The following is a 16,172-nucleotide window of genomic DNA, read 5'->3' as shown; positions in this document are numbered from 1 at the left end:
CCATGAGAGGTCAGAATGACATCAGCCTCTCAGCAAATACACCTTTATCACTGCCTATAAATAGAAAAGAAACTGCTGCAGGAAGCATTTCCTCGTGGGCAGAGGATTCAGAAACGAAACCAAGCTGAGCTGCTGTGTGCGTGGCACCCAATGGCTGCTCAACCCCATAATGTGGTTTGTGGTGCAGAACAGGGAAGGCTTGGCTCGCCAGGAGGCTGATAGGGCCTAAAATAAATAATAAAATGCCTTGCAAATGCTTCTTTCTTTAGATAGAGCAACTTGTAATTCCAACCAACAGCTTTACAGCCTTTTGTTAATCATGTGAACTGAGTCGTAGGGGTTTTTGTTTTGTTTCAACTTGGACTTGCCTGAATCATGATTTGCAAAGAGCGGGATGAAATGTTGATTCTCTGTATTATTATTCTTATGATTGAAGGACCCTGCCTTGGTCACTGTGCTCACCTTCTCTCAGGCATCTTTCTGTATACAGACATGTATTTGTTAGTTCCACTATCCCCAGATAGTGGGGTCACCGTCCCTCGGGGTGCTCCAGAGCCATAGGGCTGTGGCACTGAGGGATGGGGTCAATGGTTGGGCCGGGATTTGGACTTGGTGCTCTCAGAGGTCTTTTCAAAACCCTGTGATGCTACAATTCCACTCACCCTTGGCTACCAGCAGCATCCCACTTTCCCCTGTTGCCCTTCAAATTGAAGCCCACACTTTAGTGCCAACCCTGCTGCTGACAGAGCACTGCACACAATTTAAATATTGCTGCTTTAATAACCTACATCCAGTAGCAGTTCAAAGAGAAGATAAGCCAGCTGTGTTTCCTGTGCCCCCACGTCTCCTCACATCGGTTTCCTTATTGCTGCAGAATTCACCACATATAATGGACCTGTGTTCCTGCAGGCCACATTTAGATTTAATTCTGCTAATTATCTTAAATATAAAACATGATGCAACTGCTCCTCTGGTGTTGCTGTAGTAATAGAAAATAGAAAAGGAAATAAAAAGATGCTTGTATCCTTATTGCCAGTGTGTGCCAGGAACTGCTTTCGCCCTTCTGAAAGCCCAGTAAAAAGAGACATTCCCCTCTGCTGATCCCACACCAAAATGAGGTCAAAATATTCCTGAAGGGGAAGTTAAAAAAAATACAGCTGCAAGAAAAGCCCAACAGTTTCCTACTTCAAAAACACCTCACATTCTTCAAAAGGGTCCGAGCAGTACAGTAGAGCTACATTTACTGAAGGCGTCTAGTGCTGATAAAGTTAAAAAAAATAAAAATAAATCAACCCAAATAAGTCCTAAATTAAATTAAACCAAACGAGCTGCAGGGCTGGCATCCCGTGAGGCCTGGGAGCCCGGCTGCTCTATGGAGAGGAACTGAGAGGAAAAAAATAAAATAAAAATCAAGTTTTTGGTTGGAAAAAAATAAGAAAAATAATAATTCCAGTTTCTCAGGCCGGGTGAGGAGGAGACCCCCACGCACGAAGGCACGCCAGAGGCAAGGCGATCTGTTTAAAACACAGACGTAAGAGCTCTGATGGCGCAGGCCTGGCCCCCTCCATCCTACTAGAAGTTGACGGCGTGTGCCCGGTGCAGGCTGGCATCTCGCTCGGGCTGCAATGAGAGGGGACACAGCTCATGGCTTCTGTGGCACAGCCGTGTCCCCAGCTCTGTGCTCACACCCTGCAGCTCCTACCTCCCCCCCTGGCCCTGGGATGTGGCCAGGTTTCTGGGCGAGGGCTGGCTTTTTGAGGATGCCTCTTCTGGGGGCTGGTGCTGGCCGAGCCTCCCCGTCCTCCACTGCATCGTAGGGCCCGGCCAAGGCGTAGTGCTGCTTCCTCAGCTCACCCAGGCGCACCCGCTCGCCTTCCAGGCACTTCTCCAGCTCCAGCACCTTCACCTGCACCATAAGAGCCCACCTGGGTCCCCACATCCCCACTCCGCCTCAGGGACACGAGGCACTGAGGGAGATGGTGGGTGAGCTGCAGTGATCTTACAGCTTGGTGATCTTACAGCTCTTCCAACCTTAACGATTCTATGAGGCTTTCTTTACCTGTGTCTCCATTTCTTCCTTCTTCAGCTTGATGAGGGACATGCCCGAGAAGTCCATGGTGTCTGGAGAAAAGCAGGAAGTATTTGCCAGCCATAAAGGAAATAGAGGGTTTTGGTTTTTTCTGCCCATCCCTTCTTCCTGCTCTACTAAACCTCACCTTTATCCTCAATCTGCTCCTGCCCCGACCTGGTGGAAGCCACCACGTTGGCTGCCATCTCATTGACGTTGCGGGAGCACTCCTGCAGCTTGCCCAGGTTCCTGCTGCTCTTCTCTGCTTTCACCTGCAATGAGAACTCTGACAGCTGCAGGTTCCCAACATGAGACTGGCTGATGCCACCAAAGTGGCCAAACCCTTGAGAGCAGGGACACATCACACCAGGTGGATATAAAAAGGAGGGATGTATTTGCTGAGCCTCACAGGGACAGGGCAACCCCCTTCAGCCTGGGACACCAAGCCACCTCTGCTCTTAGGTGAGCTAAGGATATATGAACAAGCAGCATGGGTGCAGGCAGAATTTTTTTTCAATGCTTTTCCTTTTAACCTCATCTGGATCAAAAGCAGCCTCAGCCCTCCTCCCTCAAACCCTGCACCCCTCTGCTTGCTGAAATCCCTACACATCCCGCAAATGGGAAGGTGGTAAGGACCAGAGCTCATCACTCATCAGCCATCAACCATGGGAACAGAAGGGCTGAACCAGCAGGATGCTCACCTTGGAGGCAGCCACCAGCTGGGCCGTGCTGGCAGCGATTTCATGGGAGCAGACAATCAGCTCTTCATATTTGCCTGTCTGCAAGACAACTCTGTCTGCAGACTCCCTGCAGTTGGAAGGGAGATCGCATTATAGATGCACAACAAGTGTGGGTTATGTGCATCCCACCATGCCCTTAGAAATCAGCACTGATTGACTGAATCAGCATCGATTCATCATCAACTGATGGCATTCAGACATCGATATCCAAACTAACCCCACACTTTCCCCACTCGCACAGCTCAGGGATGTTGTGCCCTGACCCCAACATCCCCAGCCCAGCACTGTCTGCATGCCGTGCTGCGGTACCTACACGAGCTGTGTGGCTCCCCAGCCCACGGCCTTGGAGGCAGAGATCAGCCCTTCGGTCCAGCGGGAGTTCTTGGCATAAAACTCCTGAGTTGTTGCTGCCCCCTGTTGTTACAACAATATTACAGCCTATCTTAACTTCTTTCCACTATATATGCATATAATAAAACCATAATCGAGCTGAAGATGTCCCTGTTCATTGCAGGGGAGTTGGACTAGATGACCTTTTTATGGGCCCTTTCCAACTCAAACAACTCTATGATTTGATGGAATCATATAAAAATCCATACATTATATTAAAAATTCCCACATCTAACAATACAGAACACCATATATAAACCCATAAGTCCAGGGATTGGCAGCACTACTGTGCCCTTCAGGATGCGCTTACTGGCTTGCTTAAACCCAAACGTTACAAGTTTGGGGCTCCAAATTTAGGCTGTGTGTAACACAGCAACGTTTGAGTCATCATCTTTCAATGGACAAAGGCAATAACAAGGTCTGCAAAGTGCACCAGGCTCGGCAGCCCCACTCCAACCAGCAGGACTGCAAACATGTCATCAACATGGGAACGTGCAAAATTCAGCTGTTTGGGTTTTTTTTTGTTTTTTTTTTTTTTATACAAATTGTGCAAAATTCTGTATTTCACATCAGTGCTCAGGGGTGAATGTAAGGGAGGACTCACCCGACCACTCTCCACAATCTCCTTCTGTAAGTTCGTTGACGTCATTACAAGAAGCCTAATAGCCTGGAATGAGGAAGAACAAGTTTAGGTGCTGGATGGGGATTTTATACAGAAGGACTGATTTTACCAGTGGTTTTAAGTGACATTTTTGCATGGTTTCTGATCCCCTGAAGAGAAGCTCAGCTCTTGCAGAACTGACCTTCATCAAGTCTGTGCAGGAGTTCAAAATCCTGTAGGGAAACAAAAAAAAGCATTGAGCATACCGTGCCACAGCACTCAAGGGAGCCCTCTTTGGACTTAGCTGGGTCCTCCAGAACCCAGCCTGCCTGAAGGTTACTTTTAAGCAACTCATGAAGAAGCCACCAAAATTTTTTGTTCAGATGCACAATACAAAGGCCCACCCTCCAAAGGAAATGCTGAGCATCATGAAGATGCAGCTTCAGAGTGGATGCGGGGCTTTGGAGCAGCACCTTGCCATCCAAATGAGAACCCCCTGCACTCACCGCTCATTCACTTCAAGTTTGATGCCGGAGCTTTCATTCCTGGCCCGGCTCATCATGTCCTGTTGAGACATGGGACACCATGCTGCAGCAAGCAGGGCTGCAAGAGGGGAGGAGGAACTGGGGGAAAATTAAAGGTTTGCTGCCCTAAGGGCCCATTCAATGTCTTTGTCCTCACCTCTATTCGTCTGACAGCGTCTTCAATTGCAGCAGAGGTGGAAGCCATCTCCTTCTCAACCATGTCCCCCAGCTCCTCCTGCTTGATGTCCAAGCTTTTCGGCCTCAGCTCCTGCCAGAGGAGGCAGCAACAGCCAGGAGGTTTTCAGCAGAGGAGAGAAGAAAGAATTCATAATGAATAAACTCCCCAAAAAGGCATTTGGCTTGTTTTTTCCCTCTACACAAATACAGTTGCAAGACAGCAAGGGCAGAGGCACACGTGTCACCACCTGGTAGCAAACACAGCACAGGGACCTCAGAGGGAGAAAATGTCCCAAACCAAAACTCAACAACAGGTTATAGTTCTGGCACAGCTAACATGGCAGGGCTCCGGATAGCTGACAGCATCTGAATTCACAGCATGTTATTGGAAAGATCCTACTGCCTTAAATCACCTGCTCTGATTCTTCCCTTAGGAAATCCCTAAGAAGCCACCCACCCCACCAGCCCCACAGAGCACAGCAACCCATCCCCTACCTGGGCCAGCCCCAGGACGCCCCGCAATGCCTGTCGCACATCCCCCAGCTCAGCACATCCCAACGTCTGCTTGTCCTTCAGCTTGCCCAGGTAGTCCAGGCTGCGCTGCCCGCAGTCCCGGCACGTCTCTGTCAGCCCTGAAGAGAGGACAGGTCAGCAATGGGCCCCATGTCTCTGCTGTCCCACATCCCAGCCCTGTCACCCTCCTCCCAGCTGTGGAGCTATTGTACCATAAAATGGTGTAAGTTGGGTTAAAGCTTGATGAACTTTAAGATCACCTCCTTGCCATGGGCTGGTTGTCACCCACCAGATCAGGCTGCCCAGGGCTCCATCCAACCTGGCCTTGAATGTCTCCAGAGATGAGACATCCACAAATATCTTGCAGAAGACGATCAAATGGTGCCCAAGAACAAAGGAACACGCTTAACCCAGGAAGTGGTACCACAAGGAACAGAGCCTGAGAACCCTATGGAAGGTCTGGCCCATATCCAGCCCCAAAAACTGAGAACAACCCCCTCCAGTCCCTGCTGTGCTCACTCACGGTCAGCGTGGTCAGTGGGAGCCAGGTGGGATGTGGCGCTACCGTTCACAATGGTGTCGGCTGTCAGGTGAGCAAAGAGGGCCAGGGCACCCACCAGTGCTGCAGCATCTGTCAGGGGGACGCAGTCAGACACAGACAGCCCGGGGCATTGCCACCCCACAAAGGCACCCAACAGCTTGGTAGTGACCCCTCCCCAGCTTGCAAGTGGCTCCATGAATGAGCTCATGGGGACACACCAACACTAGTCCATGTCCTCCCACCCCCATGGGCACTGCACAGCCCCAGAACCTCTGGGGGCTGCTGGATACATGAAAATGACAGCAAGATTCCAGCAATGCTGTGAGTTCCAAGCCCCAGGTACCTGCCATGGAGGCCACGTACTGCGCGTGCCCGCTCTCCAGGGCGTCTGTGGACTCCAGTGCTGCCTCTGCCCGGCTGAGCAAGTAATCTGCAACAAATTTCTCTTCATTAGGATCATAGGTTTGGGTTGGAAGGGACCCTTTAAAGACCATCTAGTTTCAACTGTCCTGCAGCAGGTAGTGAGATCTTCCACTATATCAGGGTGCTTTAAACCACATCCAAGCTGATGTATGAACACCTCCAGGGATGGGGCATCCACAGCTTCTCTAGGAAGACTGTGCCAGAGCCTCCCCACCCTCATTAGGGAGAGTTTCTTCCTTATATCCCAACATTAGCAGGGTCAGGCTGACAAGCATCCAAATAAGCACAAGGGCTATTTCCATAAAATGCCACTGAATGGCAGCATTTCAAGTCATCGAGGTCCCAGCCACAGAGCAACACCAAAACTCGTACTGTTACAGCAGAACAATGCTGAGTCCAGAGTTTACCACTGGTGGGAGATATATGCAGGAATGGAGATACAACATTATCAGTTTGGAGGCAGAGGAGCTGTGGGACATACCCGGGGAGCTGGTACATCGAACGTGCAGTGGGTCATCCAGCTTGGCCACTGCATCACGGAGGATGCCCTCAGCCTCCTGTACTGTCTCCTGCAGGATACTGAACTGCTCATCCAGCAGCTTCTGCTGCAAGCTCTGCTCCTGATTGCACTGTGGGACAGGAAAAGGAGGCATGGGCAGACACAACTAGAGTGCTCAGCATCCCCCTAGACACAAGGGACATGGCCATGTACCTTCTCCAGCAGCCTGCCCTGCAGCTCGCAGATCTCCTTGGAGGCCTTGTCAGCCTCCTGGCTCAGCTGCAGCTCCTTCTCCTGGACGAGGCTGTGCACTGAGAGCAGCTCACGCTCCTTCTCACTCACCGACCGCCTCAGCTGCTCCTTCTCGGCCTGCAGGGTCTCCAGCTGGGCGCTGAGCTCCGTGCCTGCCTGCCAGCAGGGCCAGAAATCCCCATCACCCACTGAACACCACTCCACGGTTACACAGAGCGAGCCAAGAACACGCTCAGCTACTGACACCAATGGGCTGCACCTGCCTGCAGGGACCTCAGCCGCTCAGCACTGGGCTCAGCAGGTTTGTGCCCCCAGCTGTAGCAAGTACCTGCTTGGCGTGACCAAGCGAGCGCTGGGCCTGGTCCAACTCATCCCGCCGTGCCTCCAGCTCCTGCCGCAGCTGCTCCATCTGCACACTCTGGTCCTCCAGCTGCAACCCATCACCCACCCCAGGCTCAGCAAGAACGAGCCCAGACATGGTTTGCAGGGAGTTTGGGGTCTCACAGTTGGGACTGCCACCACCTACCACCCGTGGGCTCACCTTCAGCTCCGCTTCCCGCTTGACCTGCTCAACCTGAAACGCCAGCTGCTCCTTGACACGTGCCACCTCCTCCTGGCTCTGCTGTGTCACTGTCAGCTGCTTGGCTGTGTCAGCGTTCTGCACAGGGACGTAGGGCTCAGCAGGATGGCAGAGAGGTGACCCCCAGCACAATGGCACCCCACCCTCCCTCCTCTTGCCCAAATTCTTGCTGGGGTGGAGTGGAAGATGCACCCACAGACATTGATGTGAGGGATGCTGAGGGGTTCTGGGTGCAGGAGGACAGATCAATGTGAGGTTAAGCACAGTGATGGGGAGATGAAGGGATCACCTGTGCCCTGTGAAGTGTTACCTTCCTCAGGAGCTCAGCGTGAGTGTTGATGAGTTCACTGTGCTTCTCCTTCAGCTTCGTGTAGCGGATCTCGGTGGCACTGGCTTTCTCTGGATAGGATGAGAACACATCAGTGCCCAATGATGGGCCCTCCCGTGGCCATTGGGCTTTCACATGGCCACCAGGCCTTTGTGTGGCCAATGCACCAAGCACGTACTTTCCGCCTCAGCGCAGAGCCGCAGGGACCGCTCGCTGTCCTGCTTTGCCTGCTGCAGCCTTTCCAGCTCATCCCGGAGCTGCTCGTTGTCCACCAGTGCCTTCTGCTTCTGCTTGCGCTGCTCCTCCACTTCTCCCTCCAGGCTGTTCACCTGTGCCTTGAGCTGTGTGACGTAGCGCTGTGCCTGCGGGCAACCCCCCAAAATCCCCCCAGGTTGTGATTTGGGCACAGCAGCTGTGAGATGCTCCAAAGGCCTCCCCTTGGCAGCTGCATCCCGAAGGGATGGGTCTCACATGTCCACATCCTTCCTCAAAAGCTGGGTGCTGGCAATGGGAGAGGACCCAAAATGGTGTACCAGGGCTGCATGCCCCAATCCCATTATGTCCCATTAGGATTTCCACCACATAGCTCTACAGCATTGTACCCGGCCTTACCTCCAGCTTGATCTTCTCCATCTCAGCACGGAGTGTGTCCACCTCCCTCTTCAGGCTCTCAATCTGTGCGTCCCTGCAGACAGCAGGCTGGCACCTTGCCATGCCCATCCCTTCCCCCTCCACCATCCCCCCTTACCTGTCATCCCGAATGCCGTTGGGCGGCCCGAAGGTTTGCTCAAAGATATCTGAGGTGACCTGGGGAGGATGGAAGGTACCAGGATGAGTCCTTGCTCCCACTGCAGGTCTCCTCCCCACCATGTCCCCATTCCATCCCTGTATCCCCCTCCACCTGTGGCTCTGTGGTGGAGGCTGTGCTGATCTCAATGAGGTTTTCTGGCTCCTCGTCTTCAGGAGCCTCCTCAGGGATGACAACCACCGGCTTCACGTGCTCCGCCAGCGCCGAAGCCCGCAAGAAGTTTGGGGGGCTCTGTGGGGACAGGAGCATCAGAGTGACATCCCTATGGGTTTTGGAGCCCCTCTGCAGCACCACCAGACGTCCTGGCTGTGAGCAGACCCCCATGCATCCCAAAGTCAAGGGCTCTCAAAGCATCACACACCTCGGGCAGCCGGGGGATCTGGATGAGCCGCTTGAAATACAGCATGTCAGAGGCCTTCTTAAAGAAGTTTTTGAGGCTGGAGAGGGGGAGGAAAGAAAAATGGCTCAAAGAGGAGGCAGAGGAGATAGAGAGGATCTCCCTGCCCTGCATCAGCCCTGGGTACCTGCGGAACTGCTCGTGGAAGCGGTCCCGGTGGCCCTGCAGTGTGTCAGCCGGTAGACCTGTGGCAACAGGGACAGTGAGGATGGATCGGGCTGCAAACTCAGCCCCAAATTTATTCCCATGCACCCACATCCCTCCAGACTCAAGCCAGGTCCAGGCTGGGAGCAGGGCATCCCCACGTGACCACGGTAGAATTGCAGTGACTGGGGACTCACAGGAGTGCAGCTTGAACATGAGCTTGACGGCGTAGTGGTAGAGGTGGCTGCAGTCCTGGATGACCTGGATGAGGGGTGCCAGGCGGCACTGCACTGCTGACATTTGTGACACTGCCATGGAGGTGTTGAGCTGCCGGAAAACTGGAGAGGAGAGAGCAGTGAGTGCCAGGAACGTGTTTGCAGAGCCTTCCAGCTGCAGTCAAACTGGCTTGATCATTAACCAGGGCAGACAAACACCATCCATTGTGCTGAGCTGGGAACAACCCCACTCTGTGCAAGAAAAACACCTAAAGGGACATTGGTGGCATTGCAAGCAAGGGTGCTCAGCTCTGCCATGCACACCCCAACCCCAAACAGGAGGAGTGTAACCTGGAATGATGCGTGGGCATCATAGCACACTATGCATAGCTATGCATAGCACACTATGCAAGCAGGAAAAGCAACAGGTTTTGCTCTGGTCCGTTTAATCCTGCAAAGAGCTGGGACAGGATCACCCCAGCCTCACCTGCCCAGCACAGAAACAGATCCCTTCCCCGGGCAGACATCCAGCCAGAGCATCGGCTGACTCCTTCCCTGCTCAGCTTTCAAGTACTTCTGAATATCAGTTCCCTGTACAACTGGGTCAGGAGGAGATGCGGGTGGCTAACGGAGCTGGCCCCTCCCCTACACCCTGTTCCCCTGGGCAGCTCTGTGCTCCTGACTGACGGTGGAGGGGAAGGAATGGCACATTTTTAAGCCATTGAAAAATTCCCAGAGAATGAGACAAGAGAAGCAAACACTGGCAGGGGCTGCTGCCAGAAGTATTTAAACATGGGGCAATGAATATCTATATAGTAGCACAGCCCCCATCCTCTCCTCCAGTGGGTGGAAAAGATTTGGGTAATGCACTGAAAAGGAAGGAAAAGGCATTTCATAGCAGCATGACACGCCCTGCGTGGCTCAGGTGTGCTAAAAATAGCCACACTTCTTAAATATTTTCCTAAAACCACTTCTACAGAGCAAAAATCTCCATGCCTTTACCAAGGAGAAAGAGGAGGAGGAAGAGGAGGAGGAACGATGCAGACAAACTTTCTTCCTGACCAAAGAGTGAAACTATTGCTCAAGAACCCTGGAGCGGCCAGAAAGGAACTGCTGCCACTCCTCACCTGATTCTGACAGCTTCAGCTCGCAGTCCAGGTAGTCGAAGAGCTCCACTGTCAGCTGGAAGCTGCCAAAAACCAACACCATCACTGCGCTGCACACACATCAGTGCTACAGATCACTGCTTGCAGGTGCCCCTGTGGGACTCCACTGTTCCTGGATGCTTTTCCCCACGTCAAGATCTTTTTCCCCACCCCATGAGGACACTCACATGTTATTCACGTCTGTGCCTGCTGTCTTTTCTAGGACCTCATCTGAGACCTCAAGGCCTGCGGGGAACTCGGGGTGCTGTGCCAAAGGAAAACAGAACAGTGGCTGCCGCTAATTGCTCCTGCAACAGCTCTCAGTGGTGCAGATGCAGCATGGGGTCTCACCTTGGCATGGAAGGAGATCTTGGTGAGGAGCAGCCTTGTGTAGATGCTCACCAGCTGCCCGTAGCGGTCGTGCAAGTGGCCCTGCAGGAGACATGGGGGAAATAAGTTGAACCTGGAGCGATGCCAAAAATGCCCAGTGCGGTGTCAAGCAGTGGATGAATCCATCCCGTGGGTGTTGGTCAACCTGCACCAGCCCCACAGCTCTCCCCTTTCCCACTGCCCCTTCTTGTGGGTTATTTCAGGTGGTTGCAAGCTTCCCCCATGCTTATGATGCTTAGGGCTCAGCGCCCAACCCAAAGCCCTTCATCCAGGAAGCCCCACATCCAGCACGGCACCAACCTCCGCTCCTCCCGTCTGCTTACCCACAGGTCTCCCACCTCACGGATGTTGCTGCGGTACCGCTGGCAGTCCTGCAGGACCTGGGGGCACAACAGGACAATGGGGACTCAGCCCCTCGCACTGCTACGGCAAAGCTCGAGGGGACAGGTCAGCCCCCAACATGGGACTGTGCAGGGGGAGGTTCTGAAGTTGTGAGGCAACAGGCTGATTTATGAATCACAACATCACAAAGGTTGGAAAAGATTTCTGGGATCACCAAGTCCAACCACTGGCACATCCCACCATGCCCACTGCCCACGTCCCACAGTGCCACATATCCACGGTTCTTAAACACCTCCAGGGACGGTGATCCCATCACCTCCCTGGTTTTGTTGAGCTCATCCTATTGGCCTCAGCCCATCAATCCAGTCTACCCAGATCCCTCTGTAGGGCCTTCCTACCCTCAGGCACATTGACACTTCCTACCAACTTGGTGTCATCTACAAGCTTACAGAAGGGACACAGCCTCTGGGAGGGGACACTCACATTGGGGTGGCCGTCACGCAGGACTTTGTGCAGGACATGGCAGAACTTCCAGCTGAGGATGGAGCTGCTGGGCAGGGGCAGCCCGATGGCGTAAGACCAGAAGGTGAAGGCGCCCTTCTCGTGGTGCGTTCCCAGAATGATCCCTTTCCGTCAGTCAAGGCCAACCCCATGGAAAAACCCATCCTCCCCCAGCCCTGCAGCCCCCAGACCTCCCCTGTAGGTGAGGATGGAGCTCCTGCACCACCCAGATGGCTGAGGGAAAGGATACGGCGTGCATGCTTCTCCTTCACCGGCGCCTCCTGTGTGTTGATGGCTTTGCTGATGCTGATGGCCTGCGGGAGAAGGAGAGTGGTGTCAGCAGTGCCACAACCCTTGGGACCCACCTCCCCCTGATCAAAGCTCTGCCAGCTGGGAGAAACCCGAGCGCTCGGGGGCTTTTGGAAAATATTCTGAATTTTCCATTTGTCAAACATTCGGGACTGCAGTATTAGGCTTTTTGATGCAGAACAAAGCAGCCGGGGCCAGGCTGCTCTCGGAGCCACAGATATCCTCCACTGTCCCACAGAACAAGTGGCACTTTGCAGCCTGAGCTCAGCAACGCGCCCTGCCAGCGGCAACACAGCGCGATGCCACATTCCTGGGTTGTTTGTGCAATCACAAGGAGCCTTTGAACTGGGTGTTTTTCCACAGCTTTGAAGGCGTCCCTGCGTGAGAACAGCGAGCAGGGAAAAGGAAAACGGCCCCTGAGCATGGAGGGAGCAGTGGCTGTGATGCTACAAACCAAAGCAATGCAGTTCACAGAGGAGTAGCTTTATCAAGAGGATTACCTGTATACCAATGCATTGAATCGCACCCTAAAATGAAGGCTTTATTCCAAAAATAGGGCCCAGCCGCTTCCTCCAGCTCTAAATTTGACTTCCCTTCACTGCTTCACCTTTGCACAAGAACTGGGGCTGTGCCCACAGCTGTGAGCCCTTTGTGCAGCAAAAACCAGCGGGCCAGAAGGACAGGAAGCAGCCAGGCTGCCGGCACTCGTGCCGGAAGAAAAACACAGTCCCTCCCTGCACACACGCTGTAAAACCTCATAGAGCTCAAGCTCTGAGCAGCATGCATGGCACTGTGTCACCGGGGCGGGAGAAACCCAATGCAGCACTGTGCCACTGAGTGTCAGCCAGGAGCAGGAACTTGCCATATAGAGCTGGTCCCACATGAGGATCCTCATCCCCAGCACCGTTCTGGGTTGAGCAGCCCCAGGATCGGGTACAGGCTCAGTTCATGTCACTGCTTCTCAGCAAAAAGAGTGCAATAGAGGTGTTGGTGCCCCACATGGCTGTGCATCCTCAGGAAAGCTGTGCAGCTGCAGGCAGTGATTTTGCTTCTCCTGCACTGGGGGCAGCCCCAGCGTTAACCTGCCATGTGGGTCAGTATAGCAGCAGCAGAGTTAAGCCGGCGACTTGGCGTAATCCTCTTAACTCGAAGGTTAATGAGACTCAAGTGCCTGGAAAAAGGCACCGGCACAAGGGGCAGTAGGGCTGAGCCATCTGCTGGGCACGGGAGTGACAGAGAGCTCATCCCAAATCACCAGCGGGAGCCCCGTAGGTCCAGGACAAAGCAAACCCCATCCCACATCCTCACTGCTTGGTATCACAGGCTGGAACCTGCCCCAAAATCTGTGATCCCCATTGGGATTTCATTGAACTTATTACCCATGAACCTGCCGAGCCAAAACGCAGCCTGGGAGCTCCAGAGGGTGCCTTCCTAAGGGATGATTCAGTGCTGAGATTTGATCTGAGCCACTTTACATCCGTGATGGGAGATGTCACATCCAACATGAGTCCCACTGACCAGGGTGACATCAAACCAATGCCAGCATCCTAGGGCTGGCTCCAAACCCTGAGTCAAGAGGATCCCCCCCAAAAGAAGGTCAGAGATGGGAACATCCCGGTGGCGAGCACCAACAGCCAAGCTGAAACCTTCATGCAGCTGCAAACAGTTTCCCCAGCACCACCCCAGTGCTGATGGCTGCGGGTCAGACTCTGAAACCTGTGGGTTACAAAACCACCATGGGTGCAGCCCTGAGCACTTTACTCACAGCCCCGGCGTACCGAGCCGGTGACTAAACCGGGATCAAAGCATCCAAAAGAAGGAGCGCAGGTTACATCCACCCCTGCTTTCCAAGTCACTTTAATTACAGCATGATCCTCTCCGCCCACAGCTTCCCCCAGCCCCAGCATCCCCAGGAGGTGCTCCATCCCAAGGATCATTTTTGGAGACTTGCTCCAGTTGCTCTCCAGCAAGTCTGGGTCCCTTCTGTTCTGAGGACTCCACATCTGGACCAGAACAGTACCGCTCAGCATTCACATGTGCCGTGTTTCTGGGGGATGACCCAGCACATTGGGTCTTAACCTTCCAGCAGACACAACCCTAACACTTCTGGCAGACGTAGCCAAGAAAAGCAAAAGTTGGGCACCAAAACCAAAAGTTTTGCCTCCAATGCCACTGCAGAGCGAGCACCCGGAGAGGACAGCAGGGTCTCACCTCCCAGGCAGATGCTGACACCGATGCAGTGCGACCCCAAAAAGCATTCTGAGCAAATCACATCGCAGACATAAAATGGCTCCGGTCAAACCTCACGCTACCTGCGAGCACCAGCTCACAGCGGGGCGGAACGATACCATACAGCAATGCTGGGAAGCTTCTGCTTAGGATGAAGCTCTTTTAGGGCATCGTGGCTCTGTAACGCGGCTCTCGCTCTTCGGGCAGAGCGGGGCAAAGCCAGAAGGGACAGAAGGAAGAACGGAGGGAACACGGGACGCTCCCACCCGGGGCAGCGCTCTCCGCACCGCGGTTACTTCCCGGCGCTGCCCGGCGGGACGGCTGGAGGAGACGCGTCCCGAAGGAACCGGAATTACAGGTTTATTCGTGCTGTTCCCCAAACCCAACAATGCCGCTTCCCACCCGGTACCGCGGCCGCACAGTGCCCCGAACGGTCACCGGCCCTCGGACGGAGCTCTTCGGGACCGCGGCAGCCGACGGGACGGGGAGGGATCGGCGGTGCCATGGGGCAATGGGGCTGAGTACCGGCGACGCGCAGCAGAGCGGCGGAGGACGCGGAGCGGACAGCACGGCCGTCCCTCGGGAGAACGGCGGCTTTGCGTCGGGCATCCCCGACGGCTGCGGGACGGCTCCCAGCGCGGGGCGGACACGCGGGACACCGCGGGGTTTTGGCCGTGCTCCCGTTGACACCGCCGTACAACTCTCCCCGTGCGCTCTCGCCGGCGGGGCCAGCGGGGAAACGGCCTCCCGGCGCGCCGTCCCCGGGGAAGGCCCCACGCGGAGCTCCCGGAGGCGCTGCCCCTCGGCTTGGGCCGCTCCCCGGGAACGAACGCCGCCACCACCGGGACCCTGGGACACCCCGCCTCCCGTCCTCACCTGGTTCTTATCGAACTGCTCCCTCTCCGCCTCCAAGCTGTGTCCGGCCCGCCGGCTCAGCACCCGTGCGGGAACGCTCTTGATGCTGTTCATGGCTGCGCAGCGCACACCGCGCAGCACGCACCGCGCACACCGGGCACCGAGCGCTCCGGCACCGCCCGCAGCTCCTCCCGGCCGCGCACTGCAGCGCCCCCTGGTGGCAGCGCCCGCCCCTGCAGGTTCGGGACGGCTCCATCCGCCCGCGGCAGCGGAGGGACCCGCAGCTCCGTCGCTGCCCGCTCCTATCGGCCTTCGCTGGCAGCAGCACGCCCACCCCCGCGGTGAGCTGAACGGTAGCTTTGTTTTCTTCAGTAATAATTCAAGAGGAGGGCACAATAGCAAAGTGATTCCCTGGAGGGCTTGTAATGCTTCTAGAAATCAGGCGGCCGAGCTCGATGCAGCTGGAGTTTCCGCGCACACGTGGGTTGTAAGTCACTTAATGACAGACTAAATTAACCCCAACGATCCGCTTCTCCCAGCTTCGAAGCCCCCCCACGTGCCAGCAGCAGTTGTGAGCAGAGCCAGGAGGAGTTCTGCTTTCTGTGGGCCCAAACTCAGCACCAGAACACAGCAATATGAACCCAGGGCAGCACCTCAGCTCGGTCTTCCACCCCCATCCAAACGCCACTGTGAATTCACAGGGGATCAGGGATGCCACCGAGCACCTTTAAGCAGAAAGCACGGCCCACATGAATGTCTCCAGGCTCTGCTGTCCTGGTTTAACTTGGTGATGGCAATGGGATGCTGCAGGTGAGCTCTGTGCCACCATCAAGGACTGCTCCTGGGGGACTTCTGCCATGCCCACAGCATTAAACTCTGGGTATGGAGCCTGGAAATGTTCTCTGCAGGTTATTAATGTGTGTTATTGTGGGAAATAGCCTTTGTCCTGAAAATAGGAAATAGCTTTTGTCCTGAAAAAGGAACAGAGAAGCAGAGTGTGATGCTCAGAAGCCGACAACAGCAGTGATCAAAATGGTTCCACTCATTTTGAGGCCAGTCACAGAGGATGGAAAGCAGGCTGGCAATGAGGTAATTAAAGAGGAAGTGGAAAAACATGTGGAAGAGTTAACAAGGAGAAACTATGGTGCAAGTGTTGTATTTCACTGCAATTAATTCAAGGCAGCAGAGAGGGTGAGAGCTC

General features: G+C 54.5%; 1 protein-coding gene across 3 annotated transcripts; it reads right to left on the bottom strand.

Moving 5' to 3' along the window:
* Positions 1 to 760: 760 nt before the first annotated feature.
* HIP1R (huntingtin interacting protein 1 related) lies at positions 761 to 15,179 on the bottom strand. 3 transcript variants are annotated; one of them, XM_031592618.2, is made up of 32 exons: positions 14,993 to 15,178; positions 11,829 to 11,892; positions 11,561 to 11,703; positions 11,059 to 11,115; positions 10,697 to 10,777; positions 10,534 to 10,610; positions 10,328 to 10,389; positions 9,183 to 9,323; positions 8,969 to 9,026; positions 8,806 to 8,881; positions 8,538 to 8,675; positions 8,385 to 8,443; positions 8,249 to 8,321; positions 7,815 to 7,998; positions 7,619 to 7,707; positions 7,270 to 7,386; positions 7,057 to 7,158; positions 6,690 to 6,884; positions 6,459 to 6,606; positions 5,898 to 5,984; positions 5,537 to 5,644; positions 4,996 to 5,132; positions 4,481 to 4,591; positions 4,306 to 4,364; positions 4,002 to 4,032; positions 3,803 to 3,865; positions 3,122 to 3,222; positions 2,770 to 2,875; positions 2,217 to 2,340; positions 2,060 to 2,121; positions 1,703 to 1,906; positions 761 to 1,620 (listed from the first exon to the last, which is right to left on the bottom strand). In XM_031592618.2, exons 1-32 carry the CDS (start codon positions 15,083 to 15,085, stop codon positions 1,573 to 1,575), a joined length of 3,198 nt encoding a protein of 1,065 aa, XP_031448478.2. In that variant the 5' UTR covers positions 15,086 to 15,178; the 3' UTR covers positions 761 to 1,572. The 3 variants fall into 3 exon arrangements, with proteins under 3 accessions (XP_031448478.2, XP_031448476.2, XP_089976929.1); XM_031592616.2 differs by having other exon boundaries at positions 761 to 1,906; positions 14,993 to 15,179; XM_090120803.1 differs by lacking the exons at positions 10,328 to 10,389; positions 10,697 to 10,777; positions 11,059 to 11,115; ... (1 more) ...; positions 11,829 to 11,892; positions 14,993 to 15,178 and having other exon boundaries at positions 10,534 to 10,605.
* Between the last annotated feature and the right edge of the window lie 993 nt (positions 15,180 to 16,172).

The sequence above is a fragment of the Phasianus colchicus genome, chromosome 18 (assembly GCF_987193195.1).
Source record: "Phasianus colchicus chromosome 18, bPhaCol1.hap1.1, whole genome shotgun sequence".
NCBI classification, from domain to species: Eukaryota; Metazoa; Chordata; class Aves; order Galliformes; family Phasianidae; genus Phasianus; species Phasianus colchicus.
Note: the sequence above shows the minus strand (reverse complement) of the source record. Positions and strands in the feature narration are given on the sequence as shown.